Consider the following 19265-nt stretch of genomic DNA (forward strand, 5'->3'; position numbering starts at 1 on the left):
GGCATCCTCCTATTGGAAAGTGCATCATGGACTCTATAGATAACCTTAACCACGATACTGGTCAATTTTGATTGCCATTGACGTTGTTCAATTTGATGCTGAGCTGAAAGCATTGACTTAATTTTGATTCTCAAAGAGGCGGGTTCAATAAGCTAGGACATTAAAATTGCTCAATGTAGGTTTCCTCAAAGCCACTTTTGAGTTCATTAAAGTTCCACAGAGATGTGGTGCTCAAATCTTCTTGGTGCAATCTGTCTTTGGACGGCTGCAGAAACTTATTCAAGTCTCAGATCAATATGCAGAAGTGATTTCATATTGTCAAGTGCGAAGGGAAGCAGCTGTGCGAACTGTCTTATTTGTTATATTTGTCGAAATTTAGATTATTTGTCTCCGTACTTCTCGTAAAAGGCCACATAGAATTCAAAAGATCGCCAAATCTCACAAAGATCACAAGATCTTGGAAAGATCACTAGATCTCAGTGCTACAATACCAGAAGTTTTTTAAATATTGGACGGATATTTCTAAAGGACGCTCTTTAAAAATTGTGTCATCATAATCATTTCATATTGTTAATATCAGTTCTCAAGAAGTGACCAAAAATTGGGAGTTATACCCATTGCAATATACTTCAAAAATAAAAACTGTAAGAACTGGTCGAAGATGGAACAGCTTGCTAGTGCCGAATAGTTTAAAAAAAACTGAAAAATCATTGATCTTTTGCGAATATTATTAAAAAGAAATTAGGTTATAGTTATTGTGAGTCAAAAAAGAACAAGCATTAGCCTCAATACTCTAACTACTCAATGCGCGACCTTACGCGAGGACTTCCAAGATCCTGGGAAATTCACGCAAGGACTTGTAAGATCTTGCCGAGATCATACGCGCTCGCGTGGAACTTGGTGTTCTACGAATCCAAGACCTTGTGTGGATTGGAGTGGATCTCGTGGGTTCGAGTACTATGTACACATATATGAACTTTTAAATTACTAGTTGCAAACTTACGCAGAATCCATCCACGCGAATTAGATAACACTTTCTGGGAATCACGTTAAGTTGAAAGTGATACAAAGCGGTTTAAAAGTTTACCTTCCAAGCAAAAAAATTTTAAGCAAAATCGAAAGCGTTCATCAGTTAGAGTTCGCTTATTATATACGTATTTTCAAAGTTTGGCAAAATCAATTGACTGTGTGATTTTCATCACAAAATTTGTGACAATTAAATTTTAGACTTGGAACTTTTTTTTTTAAATCTTTTTTGGTAGTCGGTCTGTTTTTCCCTGTCCTTTCAACAACTAACTATAAATGACTGCAGTTTTTAAAACTGAAACAAAGAATAGTTTTATAGGAAAAGAAGCGCTGTAAAGCGGCACTTCACAGACTTTCAGCCTTTTGGTGCTCGCGTGCTATGCATTATTGATGATTGTATCTTCTGTATATCGCAAACGTATTTATTTATTTATTATTTCATATAATATTATGCTACACAGGTCATCGTCATATTTCTGTTCACAAGGGAGAGGAAGCAGATGCGCTCAAACTGACCTTGAAAAAATCGTCGATGTCCATCCTGGCTCTGACTTCTTTGTGAAAGTCTTTCACATTGATCTTTTTCAACTCTGAGTGCAGCAGCATCACCTCCTCACTGTTAATGTAGTTCACACCTCCTGCGCCTGGATAGTGACTGGTGCTGTTAACAGTGTTCCCCTCGTTGTCCGAGCTGTCAACTGATTCTGTCATCTCAGCTGAAGAGGCCCGGCCACGGTGGGGATCGAACGGTGGCGAAAGGTGCACTTTGCTGGCCTTGAATCGGCCAATGTTCATTGGTCTGCTATTGACCGAATCATCATTGGCGTACGCACTGTTGTCGTAAACTTGTCCGTTAGCAACATTCTGCGAAAAAAATTAATGAAAAGTTTTGTAAAATTGTCGTTTTTATCACAGTTCGAAGCGGCATATAGGTTAAAAAGCAACGAGTAAACAGAAAAGTCACAGTTGGGGTACAGCAAACATTCAAACTGCAATTTTACTGGAAAGTAACCCTTTGAATAAGAAGCGTCAACAGGGGATTTTTTTCCATCATCAGTCCATCGTATGACAGACAAACTTGTATTGCGAACCATTTACCTAACAAAGTTTTGATCCAACAGACACATTTAATTTGCAGATTTTGTCAAGAAAAAAGCGAAAATTTCAATTATTACGTTTGACGAATAGAAACCTAAATTTTTTCATACCCGGGTCAAGGTGTCAGCGGGTTAAGCGCAAAGAGTTTTTTAGTAATCCGCTGAACGTGTCGACAAGAGAAAAAATGTGCTCACAGTATAGAAATCATTCAAGATAAGTGCGGAAAATAAGTGGAAGACAAGTGCAGTATAGTCGAAAAAAAATAACCACTGTGTCAAAGTGCTCAAAACTGTTATTTTTGTAATAATTATGGTGAAAAAATACAACAAATAGACAACCTGCTTTTATTTTACAACAAAACAGCCAAATTATGGTAAATCCGTGGACCACTGACTCAGTCTAAGAAGAGGCTATTGTAAAGACCGATTGAGATCAAGATTGAGAGCAGTTGGTCAATGTTATATAAGAAATGTGCTGCCTGTGTTAAATTGAGTAAAGAAAGGTCTATAAAGGTAACGAAAGCTTGCAGACTATGGTTGACTAGGGCATGAAAGATGAAATGTCTTATCATTTAATCTTGAAAGCGCTGAAATTTTATATAAGATTTGCTGATATCCTCTAAGAAATATTTCTCATCAAAAAAAATTCACATAAGATGCCATTTAACGTGATGACGAATGCTTGGTAAGAAATACGTTTAAATCGAGAAATACGAGATTATTTCAAGCTTGATTCGCTTAGTATTTCCCAGTGGCTACCAGCACCTTCGAAACCTCGACCCGAGTAGATAAAGCGGCTATTATATCAGATTCAAAAGTCAAATTTTTTGCCAAAAAAATGGTACCGAAAAATCTATTTATGGAATTTATTTTTAAGCTCAAACATAAAAATGTCTTAACTCCAAGCTTAAAACATGATGAATTTTTTCAATAACTCTCGGTTTGAACACACGCATGCTTGTTTTCCAAGTTCACAGCAAGACGTGCTAAGTTTGAAGGAACATATACAAAAACATTCCATTGAATAGTAGCAGAACCTATTCAATAGTAGCAGAACCTAGTCTTGCAACAATTTTTCTCATTTGAGTAATTAAATTAAAAAATTTCCGACAAAATTTGAAACGAAAATTTACATAACTGGGTTTTAAAAAGTTAAAAAAGGTTGGCGCCCGCTGACTTCATCGGAAAAAAAATTCTCCAAAAACAAGTTGATCAGCATCACCAGAAGGATATCACTCACTTCCTATATTTTACAGTTGACCAGCTCGATATTACAAAAAAAAATTGAAAATGAGGAAATTATTCTTCGAAATTGCACTGTTCCTGATTTATTCGAGTCTCTGGGCGTTTCTGTAAAAAAGCCGAAATGTTGATTGATTTCGAAACTCATATAAAAAACAAAAAATTTCTTTTGAAAGAATAAGAAATTTTCTTTTACTTTTCAGTTCACATGAAAATTATTAAATTTTAATATTTCTCTTAAAATTTACTTATAAGAGCAAAAAAGCCGCCCAAACAAAAATTTTACTGAAATACAATATTACTTAAATCTACTAAAGACGAGCCTTTAAAACAAATTTCACCGTTCCTATACATGTTAGACACATCTAGAGGCAGAGTGCAAATATTGCCAGAAATATTGAAAAATGGAAAAGTCAGAAAATTACTTAATTCTTTAAGTTAGAAAAATCTGCTCAAAGTTACTGTATTAAATATATTTAAAAAATGTTTATTAAATCTGGATTTCAACAAATCTGCATTTAAAAAAGAATTGGCTGATTATGCTCATGAAACATCAAAAGTGACAAACTATTTCGAAAAACTTCAATACAGTTCATTTCAGATTTTAGCATCAACTTAACGATTACCGGCACAATTGCGTCAGGAAGTCGAGAACTAAATTCACCTAATGTTCTTAAAAACTATCAGGACGTAATTGAACGGTGACGAACATCCAGTAAACAACAGACGCCAAAAGGCAAATTTTTCAGAGGCCAAAGATTTCTTTGGCGAAAATTGTTTGGGTGTGCGCACGCTCATGTGTGACTGTATATGGGTATGGGTATTTTAAAAGCGTGTTGTATGAGTGCAAGAGACATAGAAAGCCAATTAGTGTGCGAGTAGCAATTCCTTTATATATTAGACACAAATAGAGGCAGAGTGAAAAAATTGTAAGAAAACAAAAAGAAAATAGGAAAAGTTACATTATTTTCTAAAAATATGTTTGTCTAACATGTCCAGACTGAATGTATTGAGAATGTGTGTTTCTGAGTCTTGCTAATAACACGTTTGCGGGGTTTTGAAATATAAATTTTCGCATTACGCTCATGAAACACCAAAAATGACAAAAAAATTTTGGAAGACTTCAAAACGTTTGATTCAGTTTTTAGTGTAATTTTTACGGATATTAAGGATAAACTTTCCCCAAGAAATCCCAACCTAGTTTTGCAGAAAAAAAAAACAATCAAAACATATAAACGGCCGGGAACCTTGATGAAAGATCAGATGCCAAATTAATTTTAAGGTTGGATTGTATTTGTGTGTGCGCGCTTGTATAGGTGTATATATGTGTCTCTTTGTTCGTAGTGTTTGTGGCATGTGTGTAAGAAAAAAAAATTAGCTTAAGATAGTTTATAGCTTTAAACGTTGGACACAAAGATAGGCAGAGTGGATCCATTGGAAACACTGGCAAGGAAACACTGTCAGAAATCAGGACAAAATTAGAAAACTTACAATTTATTTGCAACAAATTGCTTAATAAACTGTGTATTTTTGGTTCTTGTTGCTGTATCGAACCGGCATTATCGGTTCGGAATGGATTTAACAACTCTCACTTTTTCACTCGAAAGGGGTTAGTTATTTCCAGTAATATTGCAGTTTGTTTGTTTTGGGAGGAATGTGTAATTAAAATGACTTGACCTTCACTCGTCGAAACCCCTAAATTTTTCAAAATCAGTTAGGAAATGACAAACAGAACACTAAATAATAAGGATGAGACAAAACGCAATACTAATGAAGTACGTTTTCAAGATGGGGATGCTAGAAAAGGGTGCAGCGCCGAATCAGAAAAAAGAATGTCAGGTTCAAATACAGCTGTCCTCGCTAAATAGTGTGCAGCCATTAGATTAATCATGAACTGGAGCTTTTAAACTTCAGCAATCAGGGTTCAAGGAAATTGTTGGTTTCAATTCTCATTTTATGACATTCTGCTCTAATCCCGTTCGGCTCTAATGGCATTCCTTCGAAATTGCGTTGATGCCATTGAAGGTGCTGTGGCGCATGTACGTGCAGATGCTCAAATCAGGTTTTTCGAGTAACTTGGAAAAAAATTTCGATTTTCTTTAAATTCATTGTAGCACTAAAATTTAACAAGTGTTCGTCAAAACGGATGAGGAAATTGGGTAATCTTGTTACCTTTGGTTTCCTGCCGACCATTTCAATGCTGACATTATTTGTGTCTGCGGTCTTCAAATTTTGCTCGTAGTTGTTGCCATTTGTCACTACAATCGTGGGGGTCTGAACCGGTGAATCATTCGAATTCCTCCTCGAAGACGCTTTCGGTTCTGAGAGAATGTTCAAGCTCGGCTTCCTCTTTTTGTCGGCTTTCCTGACATCGTCCCGGTGAGCGTTCGGTTTCGCCACGAACTCAATTCCATGTTCACTTTCCAAAGCTGGTATCTCATTGGCACTTGTTGTGCTCACAGGAGAGGCACCAGAAGTTGAGCTTACATCATCCGTTGGCGGGTTTTGTCTATTTTTTGGGGGCGTGGGGGGCTTTTTAGGTGAAACTGGCTCGCTTAAGGGTTTTGTTTTCGGTGTACTGGGTTTCGATTTGGCCGGTGAGTCATTGGGGCTAGTGGGTTGCTGAGACGGTGATTGGTTGCTTTGATCAACTTCCTCCTCCGGATCGCCGACGGAGAAACTCGTAACGACGATGCGTTCGTTTGCAGATTTATTATCCAGTTTTTTGGGTAAATTAGTTTCTTCAGAATCAATTGAACTTCTCAGCGAATCACCGCGGTCCTAAATAAATTTAGAAACTTCAATAAAACTTGAGTATTTAAAATTTCAGTATTTGAAGCTCATTAGTATTTAAAATTATTAGCAAAATTTTGAAATAATAAACTTCATTAAACCGTAACTTCATAATACCGACGATATAAATATCTACGTTATTAGCTGAACGTATTAATATTAATTTTTCCAATTGTTATGGCAACTCAAAATAAGGAGAAATTCAAATCCAAAGTCAAAAAGATTTACTTCCTCATTTCTTAAAAAAGCAGAATCTCCTTCAACTTTGCTATAAAATTATCAGCAGAATTTTGATATCGATAACCAATTTGAACACACACAAATAGTCGTAATCAAATTTGAATGTAAGAATAGTCTTCTCGAATGCTGTTACGCTATAAAACTAGGAAGTTTGAAAACCGCAACTAACAAGTACTCACCAATTGACTTTGTACAGTTTGCAAAACGCACATGCAAAGATATGCGTGAACGAATGTTGAAATCGCAAGAACTTGAGCGGTGACACAAACTGCTAACTAAATGAACAAAAAATCTGGAACTCGCTTTTTGGCTGAAATTTTTCATCACTTTTATCAATATTCTGCTCCAGTGAAATATCTTTCACACTATCTAATACCTGTACAACAGCGAAAGGTGGATGCGGGACAAACGCTTTTTTGTACTGAAAACTTTAGCCTGTCGATGCGTATTTCACGGTGAAAGAAATAAGTGGTAACATTAGAAAATCATTCGAACAAAAATTCCTCAAAGTGACGTGTCTTGGGCTAATTTGACGCAATTGCACTGAATACGTTTTATGGTAAACCACAGCTTTTTCTATCAGCCAGCTGTTTAAAAATTATTTCAAAAACATCCCGCAAAAACTTTACACCAGGAAAAGCAGAAATTGTCAAAATTGTGTATTGTTTCCGCTGCTTTAGTGATTCAAATTCTTTTTCTTTAAAATGTCACTACAATTTTAAGCAAACCTACGTCACATCTCCTCCCACAGTTTGCAGAAAAGTTTTTTCTGACAAAAATGATAAGCTAATTTGGAATAATTCTGGTCAATTCCAGCTAAAATAGAAGTAACAATTACCGCAAAATGAGCGCAAAAATCAAGTAATTGAAATTTATCTATAGCCAATAGTAAACAATTGTCGCTTTTTGAAGACAGAAATTCGAAAAGCAAAAACTCGAAAAGTTTTTTTAAGGGATTTTCTTGTGCCTCCACTTATGCCGAAAATCAGCAAATGCTTTGGTTTCTGCAAATTGATGCTAGTCAGCGTAAATACGCGCTATAATTGAAATAAACTTCCATTACCAGTCACTTCTCTTTAAATAAAACAACTTAATTTTTCAGGTTCTAAGTCTCCGTCAGATAAAAAGACAGTTTTGTAGCAATATTTGTTGCAATGTGTGCTGATTTGCTTCTCGTTGCTATTATATATCAGTTTGTGTGTCTAATTTATTGCTCATCAAGTTAACTATATTATTTTGTGTCAGTTTTCGCCTCTCAGAATATTGCAATTGGTCTGAAAAAAGACCAATTGCAACGCGGCCCGATCGTAAATTCTTTTCTGTGAACATTAAATAAAAAAATGAGTGTCATATTTTTGATTTTTGTCTCGATTGCGATCATTCACTTTCATTATGGGTAGAAATATATTTTTTAAAAAAATAGCACCACTAAGATTCTAGGTGAAAGGAGGACCAAGAATATACTGGATCATTATCACTGGATCTAATTGATCAAACATTATTTCACAATGGTAGAATGTAAAAGCGAACCATGTAACGGCTGATTACTAACCACCAGCGAGACCAGTTCGCCAACTTTAAGATTTATCTCGCTTTCAGTTGCCCATTTGCTACGCTTATTCCATTTTGGTCAATATTCTGACATCCACCTAGTCCAAATCATATCTGCATAAATCTGTGATGTTTTAAAAGCTTTGCGCATGTCGGCATACTTCGACGCATTTGGATTAAACGGAATAGTAATACTTGATCTTCTCAAGAGAAAATGATTAGGCGCTAGCGCTTCTGAGTCTTCGGGGTCGTTACTGGCTGCTTTTAAAGGGCGCGAATTACACCTCTGTTCGATTTAGCACATTGTCGTAATGAGAACTTCATCTGACATTGATATTCCAACGAGAAAAGCGATTATAGCTCTTTTAGAGCTTCTCACTAGCCTCTTCCATACTCCTTCAAAATGGGATGCTCCGGGAGGTTTAATAGCCCACTTGATCTCCTTATTTGTCAGATGGTCAGCACTGTCTTGTTTGTTCCAATTGTCTATGAAATGTTTAATCTCTTTGCTGCTCCGACAAAATTCGAGCCATTATCGAACGCAGGCTTTTTTTCTAAGGTCAGTCCTACTTTTTACGCATCATTGAAAAGAAGGATCATTTAATAACCCGTAGAGGCTGCCTTTTTTCTATATATTTATAAGAAAATCAATTTTTTGTAGGTTTAAAAACACTACCGCTGGATGTATTTATATCGAACGACAATCGAGGCATGCAATTTAGAGGGAGTATCGACTACAGAAAATTCTAAGGGTTCAAAAACTTCTGGCAAAGCGAAGGTCCGACCAGATCTCCCTGATAAGATTGTGGCACAAATAACTACTAAGATACACGGACAATGATTGCTCAAACACGCTTCTATTTTAGCACCAGAATGAATTTCTGAATGACCGTAAATAGCCGGCAGATTGCAACAGAATAGCAGCCGTTGATGCGCTTGATGCACGTCAGGATTGAAACAAAAAAATTAAAAAAGAGGAGTTAAATTGACCAATTTTTCCTGTTTTTCAGTGTCAGAAAGTGTTCTAATTTGATGTGCAGTTTCAGTGGATTCTAAAACTATGCTTAATTCAGCTTCTAAACTGAAAGCTAAGGAGCTTAATACAAATTTCAGCTAGCAAACACTCTATTGAACTTTGATAACCTAAAGCTCAATGAAAAAATGACCGGGCTTTATCGGTTTATTCCGTCTCTTTTGATTTTGATATTTTCACGTTGACCGTATTCACCACATTGCAAGTTTGAACGCGTGAACGATTTTAAAATTACTCAGTTGATACATTAAGTGAAGCAAGTCAGAAGTCAAACGTGAAAATTGTGAATCATGTAAAACGAAAAGTGATCAAAAGGTGAAGCGAATTGAAAAAATGAGAACGCCTATATTATAGCCTTTGAGAGGCTGAAGGCGGCTATTAGTCACTTTAAAAATTCGAAAAGTAAAGCGTAAAACGTCACTAAAAACGCACCGAAAACTCTAGAAAAAATAATCGAGCAAAACTTTGACTTAAAAAGTTTTAAATTAATTGCCTCGAAATTCGTTCAAAGGCATATAAAAACTTGAAGGAAAGCCTTAAAACGAAATCAAAAAAAGAAAAGATTTGGTGGGTTGTACTAATTTTTTTTGTCAAGATATTAGACTAAAGGCATTTTGATCTCTACAGTTTTTTAATACGTTATTTTTTAAATTTAGGTTAATTTAATTACTTATGGACGTTTGCAACAACATCAAAAAAGCAATATAGATTTAAAAGGGAGAAAAAAATTATGTTTTTTCATAAGGCTCCGTTCTTCTGAACTATTTTCTGACCGAGTTTTAAACTTTGTCCCTCCAACTGATCCGAAATTGGTTGAAACAAGAAATTGCAAGACAATAAAAATTATTCGCGTGTATTAACTTATCAAGAAGAATGTTAGTTTGTTAGTTTTTCAGTTGCGAACAAAATTTTAAAAATCTTCATTACTTTTCTTTGATTTGTAACCTAAACATTAAATAAAAGGTAAACGTGGAAAAGAAAACATCAGTTTTTTTGGTTTGCATTAAATTGCACAACGTTTTAATTTGAGCAAACTTACGATACATAATTTAAGAGAACTTTATTAAATTAAATTCTTGCCAAAAAGACGAAAGTTGATATGGTAAATGACAGTTTTTTAAAAAAACATCTGTTGCTGATTTTGATTTTTAAGTCTATGTAAAACACTGTTTAAGATTTTAAAACTATCGACAACCCAATTGGGTTTTTCGTGCGGTCTAATTATATCAAAATAAATTTTCTCAATCGGTTTTTTACAGAAAAAAGAAAGTCCTTTTTCAATGTTGCTACGGAAAAATGCGTCAATGTGAGCTGAGAAAAATTGCTGGTCAAACCAGCTTTTGGTCTTATAACCAGAAAAATTTTCTTAAAAGTTTGTGACGTATGTTGGAACGCTCTGTGCTACGCATAGTCCTCTTTCGATTGACATTATTGAATTCGACCTCAGTTATATGAAACGAAAAATTGCTGGTCTACTTCATTACTGCAATTCAAAGATTTTGTTTGTATTGTCGCCTCTTCTTTAGATCTTTACACATATTTTGCTAATTTTTGCAGTTAAATTGAGAAGTGATGTCAGTCACGCCGAAACAGGATATGGAGCGAATAAGCGAGTGGTTTTGCGGTGTATTTTTTTACTTTAATTTCAAAGTACAGTGAGAGAATTATGTTAGAACAAAAACTTTTTCTCGATTGTGATTTTTTGTTTACATGTGGCAATTAGAGTTTGATTTTTGCTAATTTTTTCAACCTTTTATCGGATTTTTTTACTTATACTTTTATTGTTCATTCAAGGTGTAGGTTTTTGGTTTAGTAAATGAAAATTCTGTGAATTGTGTGAAGACTTTTCCTGCGGTGTAATTTAATAAAATGAAATAATGACATGCAAAAAAAATTACTGGAAATCATAAAACCGAAATGAATGAGAATTGTCATCTTTATTTAGGAAACAACTAAAACAGTTCATATGTTTTTGTTGAGATAAAATTTGAGACAAGTTAGAAAAGTGTAGCTCTTTCCCTTTTTACAAAGGAGAAAATTGAAAATAGCATCAAGGGCAATACTTTTCCATACATTCAAAAATGCCTATTCATTTCAGGAGGTCTTTCTGAGAGAAGAATCAATGCCGGTAAAATTTTTTACTGATGAGATCCTAGGCTGAAGCACAATTTAAATTGTTTGTCACGCCAAAATAGTTGGTTTTGCACCTGTTTTGAAAAAACAGGTGCAAAAGAGTGGACTGTTTTGCACCTGTTATAGCTGTTGTTAACTTTTCATCTGTCGGAAATGTTGGAATTCTCCAAAATCAAAACGTTTTGTTTTTTGTCAATTTGTGTGATTTGAGAGAGGCAAATATTGAGTTTAACTAAACTCATGGTTTGATGACAGTATTCCTAAAACTGCATTATTTTTATTTTTCATTGCCAACTGAAAGTTTCCGTCCGACACATGAATAAGATAGTTGGAGATCATTTTAACCTTTATTTTAACCTTCTGGGGTAAAATGTAACGAAGAAACGGTTACAAATAAAAAAAACAATATATAGCTTTTTTTCTATGGCGCTCCGTTTTGGGTAATTTTTTGATGTCACAATTAACTCTAAATTAAAGAACTGCAAATGTTCACCGAAAGTGATATTACATTAATCATATTAACAGGCTGCTACTTTAATGGAAGCACAATAATATGATCAAAACAAAATTAACCGATTAATCTGTTGTGTGTAAACCAATTACCTTGATGGATTAATATGATTAACTCTCTGGAAACGAAATAGAAGACAAATTACTATAATTTCATATGTAAAGCAAGAGGGTGAATTTTGACCGCGAGTACAAACGATTTTCAGGCTGCGGAAAAATCTTTCATTTTTTACATCAGGTTTTGAAGTGGGCTTTAATGTACTTATATGGCCACAGCAACTAAACGCAAATTTAAATATTGATGAAAACGTTCGAAGTGTTTCCTGCTTCCGTCGACGATTAGTTGTGTTAAAGACGACTCAGGCAAATTAGAAAAAGCGCTTGTTCAGCGTGTTAATGCCGTGCAGGTTTTCCTAAAATGTCATTACACGGATTCAGGTGTCAGTGGTATTTAAGCGCGTAAAAGTGCTGAAGAGTTTGAACTTTTTCTACATATTGACCACCTCTTCCCAAATTTTTTTCAGCTCAATTTCAGTGCCAAGTTTAAGCGCACTTTCATTGCATTACAGCAGCGCAATCTCAGTGCATACTCAATCAATTTCAGTTCATTATGTTTTTGAGCACTTTCAGCGCTCGACTCAAGATATTCAGCGCTGATTCGCGCTTCCCTGGAATTTTTTCACGCACATTCAGCGCTTCCCCAGACTTTTCAGCGTATTTTCAATACTTCTAAGAGCAGGTTGAAAGCCATTTTGTCGTCCGCGGCATATTATTTTCAAAACGGCTAAAAGAGAAAAATTTCGCAGAACCCAGAGCACACAAAACACCATTTCTTATGAAATAATGACATTTGAATTCAGTTCATGGGTTCATGGGTGAGCTCCGTAAGGTAGAACACCCTTTCAAGTCATTTTGCTCTTACAGGAAAAGTCTCCCAAATCTGTTGCTATAACAGCAAACGTCATTTCTGAGCTCTTTACAGCAGTTATTGCAGCACCTTCTTTGGCGATTAAAAACCCATTATGAGCTACAATGTTTCGTTCAACCAAAATTTTACCTAAAGTTGAGCAAGCCGAATCATAGATTGCTGCGCGGAGCACAGCAACTGTTCCAACCCAACGTTTGGTTCAATATAGTAGCTTTAAATGTAGTTTTAATGGGAACTAATGAGAAAAAACACCTATTTGAAAAAGTTTTTAATTTTTAAAAAAAGGTGCTCCAAACAAACGTCGGCTAATGTCTATAATCCCCAGTAAACAAAACAACTCCAGTTGAAGCAAGCAAAAACAATATTCAGACTGAGAAAAACCACTTGACCACAAAGATTTTCGCGTGAATGAAGATAACCTCATATATAATGAAAAGAATGTTACGTTTACAACTATGTCAAGTGCGTGAATAATGCGCAGGACAAAAGGAAATACTGTTAACTTGAAGCACCAGTTCTTGATGCCAACTTTACCATTTCGTCTGATCTCAATCTTTTGATATTGACGGTATTCAAAAACTGCTAAAACTTCTTGAACTCAGTTGATTCGAAAATCTGAGCGACGTAATTTGAAATCAAACGTAAGAACTGCCCCTTGAATATATCAAAGAACGTGTACATTGCGTAAGTACGATTTAAAAATGCGAAGAAATGAGTTGAACAGATTAAGAGCAGTTTTGTTTGTATATGATGATGGTTATAAAAAAAAGCACAGCAGGACCTCCCATGAAATTAATTTGAATGTTTTCCAAATTCAAATCTGAAGATATGAACAATTAATATTGCTTCAAATTATCAAACAAACTTACTAAGCAATTTTTTTACGAATGACGCAAAAAAAAATTTACAAGAACCAACCGAAATTACAGGAGGCCTTGTCGCCAAAAGGAGTCAAAAACATTCCCGACAACAATTGAAGAGAAAAAAGACAAATAGAGAAAAACAACAGACTTGGGAACTTTGCACTGAGCCCATAGTAACGACCAATAACAAAAAAGTGAGGTGCGAAACAGAATAGTATCAAAACTTATTAGTCTTTTCAAATTTTTGTGTTCATTTTTTTCAAAAGGAAAAACAGCAGAACGTAAAACTTATGACAACATAATTCAAGCACGAAAAACACTATACAAAGATGATTGGGGAAAAGACAATGGGTTAAAAACCATAAAGAAATACTTTATTTCAACACAATTTTGTTATGTTTTGAGTCGTGAAAGGCCTTAAAATGGCGAACAGCTTAATTAAACATGGTAGAAAGAAGAAAAAAATTAAAAGCGTTGCTTCCTCGCTAAATTGATGTCAAACTTTTAATGGATGCACGCGAAAGATAAGGAAGTAATAATAATAAAAATAATAATATGGAACAGCCAACCACAAAATCAACAAAATAACAGAAGACGCTTCTTGACGTTTTTTGAGGCCGCTAGATGCCAAAAGTTTTATAAATGGGCTAAAGTTTCACAAAAAATTCTCTGGACACATTTCTAGTCTTCTTCACACTTAGGACTGTTTGTTCAGTGCTTCAATTTTTTAATCAATCTTTCAACTTGCGTTCCCATATGACACCTGAAAATAAAAAATTTCAGCAGAAGTATTCAAAGACGCTAAAAAATAGGCGGAAACAGAAAAACCCAAACAGATTAAAAAAAACAGGACAAAACCTGACTAAAATTGCTAGCATATGTGGTGTCAATTTGAAATTCTTTGCGTCTAGAATTTCGCAACAAAGAGAAAATTTCAGATTTTTTCAGGAAAAAATGTTTTTACGATTTTCTACCCACTCTTTTAGGCAAATTAGCCTTATTTTTGATTTGAACAAATTTAGCTAATATTTTTTGCCGATATTGAACAATTTAGAGCCACTAGCAGTTTTTTCCAGGGTAACCCGTCCCACAACCCGTCCCACAACTGTATTAAACTAACTTTTCATCCAATGTTCAGTTTGTTTAAATCATTGTTTGAGTCTCGATAAACAGGGAGAAAATCAATTGAAATCTGTCTATTAATGGTTATACGTGAGAAAATTATTTGAGAAGTCAAAAAAGTATAAAGATTTTTAAAAAAGAACCTAAGAAACTCAGATGTTTTTAAACTTTAATGTTAGCGTGAACTTTTTCTGAAGGCAAAACGAACTCAAAAAATAAACCAATCAACAATGACTCATTTTGCGCTTCTTTTTACTATATTGAGATTTAAAAAGAGAAATCAGTTAAAATTTTTTGACGTTTTCGAAATTTTATACACCTTCTATGCCACAAATAAATTTATTTCGACTATTTGTGTTGTTCAAAAAAGAACAACGTTAAGATTATCTCGATGTACCCAGTTAGCTATGAATGAGTTCCAATTAAACCTAATTGATTTTGCTTTTGGGTGAGGATTTTTATGACTTTTGATGATAATGAGGTCATATATTTTGAAACTTTTGAAGTCATATAAAAGTTAAATTTTGAAAAACAATTCAGGTAGCCCAACGGCTCATATCACTGATGTAGCACATGTAGCAAAAAATAATAAGCTTAAGAGTCCCAACGGCTATTTCTGAGACAAGAGAAAAATCAGGTTTTTTCGGGGCTTTGTTGACTTACCGTGTTTTGACTGCTGCTTTTAGTTTTAACTTCGTTTCAAAATCAGGTTTCTTTACTGCTGTTACTGAAAGGGTACATGTTTTTTTGAGTAGTGCTTAGTTTCAACGTTAGGCAAGCTTTTTTACTATTCTGATAGTTTTCTGACTATGAAAATAATTGTTTGGAAAAAATTGTCTACATTATTTAATTCTATTTCTGCTATTCCTTGGCCCTTTCGGCCCTTTGCTTAGTGACAATTTATCAAAAAAGGATTCAGTTTTTTTGCATTCAAGTTGATATCAGCACATGGAGATTAACTTCTGATAAACTACACTTTTTCAAAACAGAAAGAACATTTTACCTTTTAAATTTTCTTCTGGCATCATTTTTCTCTGTTTTGGTCGGCCTTTTTCTGGAGGTTGACAACTTTGTTTAACTTTAAGTTTGAGAAAAATAAAACAATTGAGACTTCAAATGTTATTTCTCTCTATGTTATAATTTGGACGTCGTTTTGTTTAGGAATTATATTAAACAACTACTTGATTTCAAAAAAATACTTTTTTGAATCATTTGATCAATGTTTCGCCTTTCTGTCTAAAACGAAATCGATTAGGGCGTCTAAAATGCTCTCTAGTAATTTGTATTGTTGTCCATTCGTTCCATTTTATACTTAACTTATAGTTCTTTCAAAACTGATAATATGTTAAGAGTTTGAATTTTTTGAAGCCCATAAAAACAAAAGAATAGTTTTTGGATTGTTAAAATCAAAGTTAGCGCATAGAACTATTACTACTTTCTACAGGTGGCTCAAATAGAGCTTTTTTGTTCAACTTCAGAGTTATAAAAGCTATCAAAATTTTCTGACTAATTCAGCGATGTCAGAAACCTAAGCTTTTTAATACTTAAATCGTTTTTTTAAAATTATTTTCTCTAAATTTGGCCCGAAATGAAATTTTATGCTTTTTTCATTCTTTTAAAAACTGTTAATAAAAACTGTGGTTGGGATTAAGTGAAACGCCAACTGTTTTGAAAATCCGAAACAATTTTTGAAATTTCTCCCCTTCTTTTGGCTCTTTTTCTTGTTTTTGCCCCGCTCATACTTTTTGTTTTAGCAGTATTAAGCAGTGTGGGTGCGTGTTTAGAGTTATTAGGTCAAATTTTGTTTTTACATGATTTTGGTTACCTTGAAACCACGGGTTTTGTTTTTATACTTAATCTTTCTTCCTCAATTGTGTAACCCCAATTGCTTTATCGTTAACAGAACACGTGAGGAATAATGAACTCAATCAGTAACTTAGAATCGCATTTTTGTTGTTGTTTTTGTTCCTTTTGTATTCGAGGACTTGTCTTGCTTCATTTTGACTCATGCTTTATAATTCGTTCATTTTACCAAACAACTCTTAGGGAATGTTGGAAGAAAAAACTTGAGAAAAACTGCGGCAGTTTTGTCCCGTCGATAATATCCCGTTTCCTTAATGATTTTTTTGTTTATTTTCGAATATGTAGATAAAACATGAAAACATTATAATTAAAAAAAACTTTTTAGGACCTCTACAGCTACATTTACCACTGTTTTTGTCTAAACCGATCTTTGCTGAGAGTATGAAAAACAGCTTGGGTGGAATTCAGAATATTCAACGAAAATATGATAAATCTAATGATTTACAAATTCAGTATGAAATGCTTTCATTTCAATATTTTTTGAGGATTAAGAAAACCATTTACTTGCTCAAATATTTTTTTCGAATAAACTGCCATCTTTTATGAAATTAGTGGCTCCAACAAAAAGACACTTGAACAAATTTCCTCCGTTTTCACATCAAATACAAATAACATTACTTTAAGAACTGCTTTTTTTTACCAGAGCTATAGAATCATAGTTAATCCCATTATTCATAATCTGAATTTTCTAATTGTGAAATAAAACGGTCTTTTTTAAGCAATTTCAAACTTCTCATTACCTATGTTATAGGAGCCTATCATGGAAAGACTTCATCATATCTAATCCAACTAGTACTAATCTGAATTTTCAAACTGTAAAATAAAACAGGGCCTTTTTTAAGCAATTTCAAACTTCTCATTACCTATGTTATGGGAGCCTATCATGGAAAGACTTCAAATACAATTAATATTGATATTATTGATACTTCTTTCCACAATTAAATGATTTTTAAATTGTAAATTTAACCTACACTCACATTGGCATGCTAATTATATCTGTATTTGGATAACAAGTGTTCTTTTTAAAAAAATGATTAAGTAAACGTTTGGTTCATTCTTGGCATAGATATTTTTGGTATTCTGCGTGTTGAAGCATTCAATTGTAAACGACTATGCGTATAGTACCTTCTGGCCTTACAAAATACCAATTCTACGGCCTTTCTAGGTGAAAAAAAATGGTATGAAAAACTCATGTTCGACCAAAAGGTTTTCGCCCGACCTAACTAATCACATACTCTAAAGCCTAACCTTCTCGTTCACCAAGTTCTCGTTGCTTCGGCTGAATTCCCGCTCAATAGAAGACGATTCCTCAATTACAACCTCCGGAATATTGACAACTTTTGCTTTCTTTTTAAGCCGCATCTTGGTGTTTACTAACGTTGAAGATATACCGTATATAACTGATTATAATTGTTTGAAACAATTATATAACACGTGAAGGAAAAAAAACAACTGTCACATATCTCTTCAGAATTGTAATTTCAAAAATAATTCGATCATAAATTGCTATGGTAAAAAAAGGCGACTTGGTTTCACTTTTCGGACTACTAAAAGATTCATTTAATCAAGAAAATATCAGAAATAAATAAAATGAATTCTGCTTGGAAAAAAGATAAAGTTAAAATAAAGCAAAAACAACCTATCTTACAAAACGTTGTAAAAATCCAATAGAATTATTGTTTTCGTGAGAAATAGAAACGGTAAGTAGTACTTTGGTTGAAGTAGTGCATTTTAACTTTTACCTTGTTTACCAATCAATCGATTGAGAAAACAATCAGCTTACCCGGAGGAGGTTAACTTCGAGTAATTGAAAGAAGTGACGGAACGCCCCCGGTGTAAAATGTACCACATGTCACGTGTTCAAGTTTTGAGGTGAAATTCGATGACAAAATCTCACAGAGAGATTTAGACAACACAGGAAACACGTGTATTCAATATGAAATCTTTTCACGCTTTGTTGTGTGTTTTTAGAGGTCATTAGCGGCAGACGGCCTAATGGGACCGATCTCTCTCCTTTTTCCACTTTCAGTTTTTAAATTTCAACTTTTTTAGTACTCTTGATCATTTTCCACTACTTAAATGTCAAGTTGCTTACTGTTGTTAACATTTGTTCGCTCACAGAAAAAAAGGGAGTAATTGGTCGGGCAATTATTATTACAATAACTGAAATCGTTAATTGCTTTCTCTTTATTGGTAACCATTAGGTTAATATTAATTGGTAAATATTAGGGCTTCCGTTTACATATTCCCAGAAAACGATGGATCAAATTCAAAGATCTGAAAGAGCTGAATTTAGATTCAATGGTTTCAAAAAGCATCTCTAAGTCGCGAAAGAGTTCTATGTCTTTGACATTACATCAAACATGGCTCAAAACACGCAACAATTTGTGCCATAGTTCGGAAATCGGACTTGATAGTAGCTTGAATTAGGATTTTGAGCTAATCTCAGGCCAGGTGAAGGCCAATGCTTATGTCCATCAAGGTCAATTTTTTTCCGATCTTGGATGGGCTAACGTAAGCTACTATAGCCCGGTCGACTCTCGTAATGCAGCCTAGCCACTTTTGACCTGCTGATCATACAAACTTTGTCATCAAGTGGCTGAACTACGCCATAGAAAGGCAACGTTATTAACCAAGACTGACTCCATTTCAAAATCCCCCCTTATTCCGCAATTAAATCCTTATCCAGATTAAGTGCTGTTGTTCTTCAGGCCACTCTTAGTGGGTCCAGGAACGATATGCTCAAATGAGTTTTTTGTTCCGTCAATGTTGACCGATCAAAACATTTGGATGAGTTGTACTATTTGAAAACCTGTCAAGCATAGAGTATTTTCTATGGACGATTTTTTGCATTTCATTTTTTT

General features: G+C 34.3%; 1 protein-coding gene across 1 annotated transcript in view; it reads right to left on the reverse strand.

Annotated features, from left to right (window-relative positions):
- Positions 1–6731, reverse strand: part of LOC142336595 (uncharacterized) — a 72403-nt gene extending 65672 nt beyond the window's left edge. The window contains exons 1-4 of the mRNA XM_075385506.1: positions 6578–6731; positions 5538–6146; positions 5043–5060; positions 1543–1890 (exon numbers count right to left, since the gene is read on the reverse strand). Of these exons, the coding sequence (XP_075241621.1) occupies positions 1543–1890; positions 5043–5060; positions 5538–6146; positions 6578–6610 (1008 nt within the window). The 5' untranslated portion in view covers positions 6611–6731. The remainder of the gene's footprint in view (positions 1–1542; positions 1891–5042; positions 5061–5537; positions 6147–6577) is intronic.
- Positions 6732–19265: the final 12534 nt, after the last annotated feature.

The sequence above is a fragment of the Convolutriloba macropyga genome, chromosome 3, assembly GCF_964194025.1.
Source record: "Convolutriloba macropyga chromosome 3, txConMacr16.3, whole genome shotgun sequence".
Lineage (NCBI taxonomy): Eukaryota > Metazoa > Xenacoelomorpha > Acoela > Convolutidae > Convolutriloba > Convolutriloba macropyga.